This window comes from Molothrus ater, chromosome 6, assembly GCF_012460135.2.
Source record: "Molothrus ater isolate BHLD 08-10-18 breed brown headed cowbird chromosome 6, BPBGC_Mater_1.1, whole genome shotgun sequence".
Lineage (NCBI taxonomy): Eukaryota > Metazoa > Chordata > Aves > Passeriformes > Icteridae > Molothrus > Molothrus ater.
This window is the reverse complement of record NC_050483.2, coordinates 26,073,657-26,083,044: the sequence shown is the minus strand read 5'-3', so window position 1 is coordinate 26,083,044 and position 9,388 is coordinate 26,073,657. Positions and strand designations below refer to the sequence as shown.

The window sequence follows — 9,388 nt, the reverse complement described above, 5'->3', positions numbered from 1 at the left end:
GTAAAAAATAATCTGAAGAAGGGGAGGTTTTAGTGGTGTTTGGAGGTGGGAGAGGTTGCTCTTTGGGGTTTTATTTTAATGTTGTTTTACATGCTCTGCATATAAGATATTTCTGACCTTGAAATATTTACAGCACACTTCAGCAGTTGTTCTCTCTAATCCACAATTCGTATTTGGGTAATAGGAAAAGTAGACAAGTGTCTAAGCTACCAGTTTGTAAGTTTTGCAGCAATTGTTGCTTCTAATATTTGGCACTATTAAACTGTGAAACATTTCTGGTTTTACTCGGGTGCCAGTACTAACCTTGAAAAATAAGAGTACTGGGGTGCCACTTAGTTTCTCCAAACCTTTTTTGCTCCCATGTCTGGTGCATTTGTAAGGTCTTTGGAGCAGACACTGCTCTGGGTTTCTCTGACCTTGCCATGCTGCAAGTACTAACTGTGAGTGCAGACTTTTTGAAGGCTTGGCCCTTGGGCTTGCCTGCCTGACTTGGCTAGGAAAACATAGGATAAAAGGTTGGCTGCCCTGCCCTGCTCAGACAGGTGAACAAATGCATCTGCTGAAAGTGCCTTCTTTCACTCAGGGATCAGAGCAATGACCTGGAAATAAATATCCATACCTGTTGTGATCAAAACACAGTCAGGAAGATGAGGTGGTTTTTCATCAGTGTGTTCAGAAGTCCTGAATCTATGCAGCTTTTTTGACCTGAGGGAAAAATATGAATGGAAACCATGGTTTTGAGGCAGAATCCTCTCCCTTTTCCCATTGGAGGACTTCATGCTAGCACAGATTTGTACCTGCTGATAGACTGGGGGCTCAGTTTCTGGTCCAGTGAATACTGGAAGCTCCCTAATGCCACATCTAACTTGTTTTCCCACCTTTTCTTTTCTCTGAGATGGAGCTTGTCCATGTTCTTTCTAAGGTCTTGCTAGCTCAACAACCCATATTCCACTTCAGTCGGAAACTCTGAAGATTTCATTGTAGTGAAAATAGCTCATGAATGGTATGTATCTGTCACCAGGTGCTGTATTTCAGATATACTGTAAGATTTCTATGTTCGCCATTTTTCAATTTTTTTAACAAGGAACTGCTGAAACATGCTGCTCATGCTTAGTGATTCTCTTTTCAGATAATTCTGTGGGTTTATTCTCAAAATGCATTATTTTGTGTCTAGTCAGAAAGTAAGAAATTAACAAACAATGTAAATATAACCAGTAAGCTCAGGGCTTGGTAATTTTTGCCTACAATGGAGAGTAATTGCCATTTTTATTCGTGTTGTATTAGGGTGTCTTAACTCGCATCTATTAAAATTCGCACCTTTAATGGTAACTGTTTATACATTTTTGTTAACCTTTTATACAGTGTTTTTGCCAATGACCTTCAACCATTCCATATGACTGGACACCTTCACAAGGAAACTGGGATAGCTGGGCTGGTTTGCAGTCAGTAATCTGCTGGTCAGGGCCGTGGGGGACCAAAACCTGAGAGCACACCATGGTGTGCACTGTCCCTGGGGGTAGGTGCAGCGCTCTGGCACTAAGGGTGCTGGGAGCCACTTCCATATGTGAATCCCACAGTTTTCTTTCATCAACAAATGGAGCTAAGAGCTTTATCAGTCCAATATACAAACAACCCCCTAAAATACAGCTGTGAATAAAAATTTTCACTCTCATGCAGCAGTCTTTGTTGGTAGCAGTGAAAAAAATGGAAATATCTCATTTAAATGATAAAAATATGCTAGTTAGATCTGGCATTGCCAACATGGTGATTTCTAAGGCCCAGTTTCAGTTTCATGCTCAAAATATTAAAGCTATTTTGTCACTTGAAACCTTTTATCTATGTTTGTAGGAAATGGAAAGAGACTGAGAGTCCTTTGTCCCATGTGTTCATCTCAAAAAGCCTTTGAAGCTCTTATGTTAACTATTTGAGGTTCAGAAACAGAAGGGAAATTTCAAGATAATATAAACAGCTCCAAGGAGAAAATGTCTTTAACTCATGACTAAACAAGCAAACATATATTTTCTGTTTCAAAAAGATGACTGAACTTCTTCATGCCAGGAAAAATAAATCCATCTGATTTTGCTTTAAGCTGTCCTCTTTTTCAAATGCAGTGAGGGGCTCCAGTTCCTTTGGATGATGTAATTCAACTGTTCTGCTTGAGTTCTGCTCCCTGTTGATGTCATGTCACTGCTAGCCAACTATTCAAAGAGAAAAGCAACTTCTAGTTTAGACTAGAGCACGAGGAGGCTGAGGTTTATAACAACCCAGCATCTTGGGATGCCAGGTTAGATCCTCCCAGGCAGAGCTCAGCTCTAAGAGAAGCTCCATCCACCGTGGACCCCGCTGCCTGCAGGTGGGCGGCACCCTGGGGTGGCTGGTGACAGCAGGTATGTAGGGGGCAGGGCAAGGGGGCTGCCTGGGGGTGTGTATGCTGAAGTCCTTTGGGGAAAGAAGCTGAGGGAAATATGTGGCTATTTTGGGACAGAAGTTCAGCTGAGAGGCTTGTGAAAGCAGGGGATCTCTGCAGACTGAGCTGGAGGTTGCCATGCCGCTCCTCAGCTGCTTTTGACTAACTCCTCCCAACTTTTCTTCAGCTCTAGTATTCCATTCCCAAATGAGTGAACAGCTTCTGCTGCTCCTCCCCAGTGTTCTCAATATCCAAAGTATAGCTCCTCTGTGCCACAGTGAGGTCTAAGATTATGTTTAATGCATGGTTAGGAATGTGCTTAGATGTGGTCAGGAAACATTCTGGGATCATGGTTCAGTTCACCTGTGTCCACACTACGTTAATGAAACTGAACATCAGCTGTTTGCTGGCACTGGGGAGGGTGGCAGAGGGAAAGGGCCATCTGTGGGACCCAGACTGCTGGCCCCAGGATAATTTCTCTGCTTGCTTCGCACACTGTGAGCTACAAGACTGTAGCCCCAGGAGGGGGCTGCCTTTATACTCCTGGAGTCAATGTCCAGATGTTTTGGGACTCTTGCTTATGGAAGCAACATGGCTGGAAACACAATGGGAGATAAAGGGCTAAGCTGTCATGCACATGTTTACATTTAACATGCTTATTTTCTTTGAGATTTGGGGAACCCTCTCCTTAGCAGGGATCAGACAGGATTTTCCTGTACCTTCAGGAAGGCGTGTGTGCACAGCTTATGTAAGGGAGGGTGATGGATTGTGCCAAACCTTCCACCTGAGCCATGTGAATAGACCCGGCCCCACCCAAAGGGCAGGAATGCGTGTGGTCACACGGCTCTGAAATCGGAGCTGGCTTTGCTGAGTGGCAGCACAAAGCGCTGCTGCAGCAGCTTGGTACAATGAGGGGTTCACTGAGTAACAGGACTGTCAGCTACAAATGGCCTTGCTGGGGATGCTGTAGCACAGGAAGGTGCCTGCACCCAGCTCTGTGTGTGTGTGTGTGTGTGTGTGTGTGTGTGTGTGTGTGTGTGTGTGTGTGTGTGTGTGTTCCTCTCTGGCAGACTGCTCCATCCCCGTGGGCAAAGGCAATGAGGAGGGGAAGCCGTGCTGCTGCCTGGAGAGCACAGCCTGTGCTGCCCTGGGGAAGCTCATGGTGATCAGCCCTCACTTGAGATCAGGGGTGGGAGCGGTAGCAGCAAACTCAGAATCTGCATCCCTGTGACTACCATTTCTGTGCTTTTTATGGCAAGGGAATTAAACATTTCTTCCCATCTTAGGGAGGGGCTGGGAATTCACATGCATGTTATGAGAGGAGAACAATGATGACATTTAAGAAAAAGAATTCAAAGAGAAAGTGTTATGTCCTTCTTTGATTTATGTGGTGTTGCCAGGAAGGGAGGAGCAGTGGGAGATGGGCTGGGAACGGTGGAGTTTTGGGGACAGGCTGCTTGTCCATGAGGTCTGTTTGATCTCCATAGTCTCTGTTTTCCTCTTAAACAGAACAAGATTGTGGGCAGATAAGAAAGGGTGGTAAGAAATCCTAACACATCTTACTGGTGGCTGTTTTGTAGAGGGGGATCTGACATCAGGATCCTTCCTGTTAGGAAGCAAAGAAACACATCTGCCATCATGGAAAACCACTTCAGGCTGGAAACAAGGCACGGGAAGGGTATTCTTTGGGCCCTTCTTCCTGAGGTCAGTGGAAAGGCTTTCCTTCTCTGAAAAGGCAGCAAGAGAGGGCCCATAATTATCCTAGATGGGTGATTTTTTCCTGATCCCTCCAGGAAACTGCACGCAAATACTGTTGTGCCCTTCCTCTTACTTTGTTAGGATATAAATAACTGAGGAAATGGCTTTATTTATCACTGTCACATAAGTGTCCACCATTTAACTTTGAACTTTAGGTAGATATTCAGGAGTTAGTGAAATTTTATACCATATCTTTGATTGCCTTGTATCATCATAAAAAGGAAAGAGAGTGATTTACACATTTTACTATATAGATAATAATTAACTTGCAATAAGGATAAATACCTGCATCCAGGACCAATTCACCCACTGGTCCTCTGCCTCCTATTTGAAAAGAGCAAGGACATTTTCTCAACACACAAAACCTAACCAACCTGTGCCAGATTTAAACCAACAGCTTACAGTACTAGTTGGCTAGTCCAGGGCATGAGTCCAGGAATTTTGAGGGAATATTTTGGGAAATACCTGTAATATAAATATTTAACTTACTTATTTTTAGCAGTTTTATGTGACATTATATATGATATTTCTCTAGTGTGCATATGAAGACATAGAATTAACTGACAAAGTTTTATCTATCCTGAGTTTGGGTGGGTTCCTAATTTCTTTTTATGTTTCCTCCTGTCCTTTTTGGAGGCTAGCTAAACTACACTTGCTAAAAGGGAAAACACTGCTATTCCCTTATCTCAGCTCTGAGCTTGATATTTTTTACAGCCTCTGATTTGAGATGCGTGCCCATTTTCTAGTACTGGCTCCCAGCAGAAACTTTCTGATTCCTGGCAATGATGCCAGGTAAATGTGTCCTGTGCACGTGTCACCTTGTAAAGGCCAGAAAGGACTCACTGCTATCTATATAAGTCACCAGAATTATTTTCCCTTTTGTTATTAATGAGAAGGCCTTGAATAGTAAACTTTGGAATCAGCTGGCTCTGCCAGACTGACTCCATTTGCCCTGCCAGCAGCAGGTATCTGTGCATAAAAGTGTCCTCAAAGCAGTGCTGAGCAAATTCCTAACACTTCACAGTTTCACCTTCTCGTTTGCTGTGTCCTAGTTTAACCACTTGGCTATCGCTCTGATCTTTGTACTCTCTGCTGTGCTTTCATTTCCTGAGTCCATTGTCAGGTTCCATTTTCCAGGTAAGAATTTCTTTAGAAGGGCAGAACCTCCAGTTCAATTGTGCAAGATGCTCTTTACTAGAGCCTCAGAACTATGTATGACTATTCAATGGGTTTACAGCAATTTTGGTGACTTTCATTTATAATTTTTGAGTGTAAGAATTGGACAAGGCCAGTGACAACGTTTACTCATTGTGTCCTGATGGGTTAATTTCTTTCAGATCAGATGAGAGGTTCATGGGTAGATCATAAATACTTGGTCTCTGCTCCTGAAAGCAAAGGTCACTCTGCATTAAAGCAGTGAGGTGAATGTAGGAGTGGATCCAGTGGAAGTCGTTCTTCAGAAAAACCAGCTGCTGAATGTCAGAAAGGACTTCCTCCAAAACTGGGTAAGTCCATTTTTTTCATGTTCTTTGATCTTTTCTTTTCTTGTAATGTACCACTATGACTAGTTTTAGCTCCTAGCACCCTTTATGCGTCCTGAAAATGCAGATAATCTATTATGCATGTGTCCTTTAGGTAACCATCTACCCATGCAGGGAGCATTTCTAACTTGATGAAACAGATGAGCTGTTACATGAGGCAGTAGCTCAACAAATAATCTTCCTTTGTACCTAAATGAAACCAGTTCTATCATTATTCAGGGTGACTGCAGTGTTTGGATAGGAACCCTTAAAAAAAAAAGAAGCCTGCAGATGTTCTGAGAAGCATTTGGCAAACTCAGAAATGGCATTATGGGTTACTCAGATATGGATTATTACATGGGAGTGAGCTAATGTCACCTCTCCAGCAGGGAAAGGCAATTCTTTGAATATCTGCTCTTCAAATGGAGAAAACAGGCAGTGCTGAACTTGCCCACAAAATAAGAAAATGTTGAGAATGTTCCCCATAATTCTATATCAGATTTGCTCAATTCTTCCTTTCATTAGGCTTTCATCTACAGTGATGACCCTTCCCTGTGTGGTTCCTGAACCACCAGGCTTCAATGCTGTCCCTGTTCTGAGGAAGTCAGGCTCTGAGGGTTAAGAAATATCTGCCCCAAAAAGAAATAACAAAAAATGCAGTAACAAATCATTGCTTCTGCACTTTCCACACCTCTTAATATTGAAAAATGGCAAATTTTTTTTTAATACTAATCAGAGCATGGAAAGCTATCAGGTAAGGACTTTCCCATGGCTGCTGTTACTGGTTCCATGTTGCTGTCTTCTCATGCTAGGACAGATAAAGTTTTCTTTCTCAATATTTTATGTTTTATGAATTAAGTGGGTACAAAGCCCATAACTGTTCAGAACTTTGCCTTTGCAAAACAAACATGGAATTTTGGGAAGTATGTCACACTGCTCCACACTCTCACAGGGTCTCAGATGTTTTAATTTTTCATTTTTTTCTCTCTTTGCAGTGGGTTGACAGCAGTAGACACCTCTCTCCTCTCCCATCACTATAACAGGTTTCTTGGTTTCCCAGCCAGGCTGATATCCAGGTTATACTTATCATTATAGAAGTAGTGGTCACTAAAAATGTCCATAGCCATGAATCACGCACTGATTTTTCTTTTTTTAATTTTTTAAAATAATTCTCTTGCCTTCAGAACAGCAAGGCTGCTGTTACAATTTACAATGTAAGCCAAGTGTCTTCAAAAGAGATATTCAGCTGAGCTGAAATCCAGTTTATTGTGTCACAGACACTAAAGGCAAGAGTCCTCCTTTCTAATCTTTCTGAATATTCATCTTGGGTGCTGTGAGGAATTACAAGCCTGACTTTTCACTGGTATGGATGAGGTAGACAAGAGTAGGGAAGAGGAATAATGTTTCCTGACATCCAGGCTAGGACCTTTTTCATGTGATTATGGACCTGTGTTACCATCCTTACTGTGACAGATGTGCAAAAGCTGAACCTGTGAGAGGAAAGAGACAATTTCCTTTCTAAGCAGCTCTGATTTCTGTTGGAAATACTGTGATATGAAAGCCAAGAACAGAATCTCAACCAGCCCTCAGAGAGCACAACACACTTTTTCTTTTCTTTGGAGGTGATTTGCAGATTCCTCCTTCTGGCAGTGTCTAAGATCAGGTCTCTGTAAGGTGCTTTCAGCACACCCAAGGAAGTTATTGATGGCTTACAGGTAGAAGTGGTCCTCATGGGGTCAAGGAGACTGAGTAGAGGCTGAGAGCAAGAAAATAAAGCTGCACAGGTACATGTCACATTTTCATCCTGAAGCTAAAGATATATTTTTAAAGGGTGAGATCAAGCAAGTTAAAAATAATGTTGGTGAAATTGAAGTGCAAAGTGCAAGCTAAAGGAAATGAAGGTAATACACTGGGTGTGGTATTGAATCTTGTACCTGTTGGTGCTGTGTTTCCTATATACACTGGTGTATACTGTTTTTTGTAGGTGGCCTGGCAGATTTTTTTAGAACTCAGCAGCCTACTGAGGTTTCTGGCTTCCTAGGTGACCATGGGCACCGAATATGAAAAAGATCATATCAAAAAGCTGCAGGAGCAGCGTATGTCCATGCAAAAGAAAACCTTCACCAACTGGATGAACAATGTCTTCTCCAGGAATAATGTAGGTAGCTCCTTCAATTTGAAGATTTTGTTCTGGGTTTTGTTTTATTTTATTTTCCCACTGTATCCTTTTTAATGTTATTGTTAATGTATTTTTTCCTGGATGTTGTCACATGCAAGCAAGGAAGGATTTGACCAACCAGAGTGCTCCATTGTCTATCTTTTACCTCACATCTGTCTCCTTTGTCCATGGTACCAGTCTTCTCTGAAATCAGGGTTCATTATGTAGACTGTATAACCCCATCAAATTGTGATGTCCATTGTACAGTGGTGATCCTCTCAGAGAAAAATCCTCATTTGCTTCTTTTACCTGTAAATAAATTATCTGCAGATGTCAGGGTTTCTCCAAGCAATGCTCAATTCCTTATTGCCTGGCCAAAATGTCTGACTTTGGGCTATGCCTGATCAGTTCAGTTCAAGTTGCTGCTCAAAGGATCTGAAAAGGTAGCCCTAATTTTGGGAATTTCAGACATACTGCCATGCAAGTACAGACCAGTTTGTTTTCTGTAGCTCTCAGAATTCAAAAAATCTTCAGAGCCAGTGTGCAGTCGATACGTGTGTGCAAGGTAATGCCAGCATATTCCAGGCTCCAGACTTACTGCAGATAAAGTTTCAGGCAGGAATGATGTAGCTGTGTCACAGAAAGGAATGATGTTATCCAAAACAATTCCGTTTTCTGGAGTCTGTAGTAGACAGTAATGAAAATGGATGTTGGGGACACCAAGCAGGACCAGGCCACTGGGTCCACTGTAGCTCATCACCTTGTTTCAGTACCAGATGTGTTTTTTCAGTGTAATGTTTTGAGTTTGTGATTCATACAAAGGCAGCTGCAGAGTACAACAAACTTTCAAATTTATTTTTCATAACGGGAGTGAACAAATGCAAAACACACGCTTGTTTTGCCACCTGCAGAAAGTTAGGTTTTTATGGTGTAGGAAATTAGTTCTGTTTAGCTGTAGACATTTACTGTCTCATTTTAAAAATACTTTCAAGTTCAGAGATAAAAATGCCACTCTGAAGTTCCTGCAATGTACTTGTTCATGTATCATAAATGTCTGGGGAGCAAAGCCTGTGAGAGCTTTCCAAGCCATATACGGTAGAGACCGCGCAGAGCTTATCTGGGTCTTCCTGGCAGCTTAGTCCCAGCTTTCCAAGGCAAACTTTGAGGTGATTGGATCATGCTACAGGACACTGCAGTGTTCTCAATTATACTGTTGACTACTTCAAGTCTAGCACTAAGGATGATATTGGATTGAATTTGTTAAGCTATCTGTGACTGGTGTCTTTATAAGAATGAGGCAAAAGCTATTAAAACAACAGCTGGGTGAGACATAAAGCAGATATATGAAGCTTGTCTTTTTACAAATTCAAATTGAACTATTCTTCATTATGGAAGTGTCACAGAATAAAACAGCCTTAACTTTTTTATTGTAGTATATCATAGGCAGAATTTTAAGTGTTATTAAATATGCAAAAAGGAATAAAGTTAGCAACTTAACAGGGAGGTTTTTATTAAGATAATCAGTGCAGCAAGTTGTAAGTCTTT

At 41.8% G+C, this 9,388-nt stretch overlaps 1 protein-coding gene across 1 annotated transcript in view; it reads left to right on the top strand.

Annotated features, from left to right (window-relative positions):
• The first annotated feature begins 7,732 nt into the window (after positions 1–7,732).
• SPTBN5 (spectrin beta, non-erythrocytic 5) overlaps positions 7,733–9,388 on the top strand; it is a 90,863-nt gene continuing 89,207 nt past the window's right edge. Inside the window, exon 1 of the mRNA XM_036385005.1 lies at positions 7,733–7,843. Coding sequence (XP_036240898.1) covers positions 7,733–7,843 — 111 coding nt within the window. The remainder of the gene's footprint in view (positions 7,844–9,388) is intronic.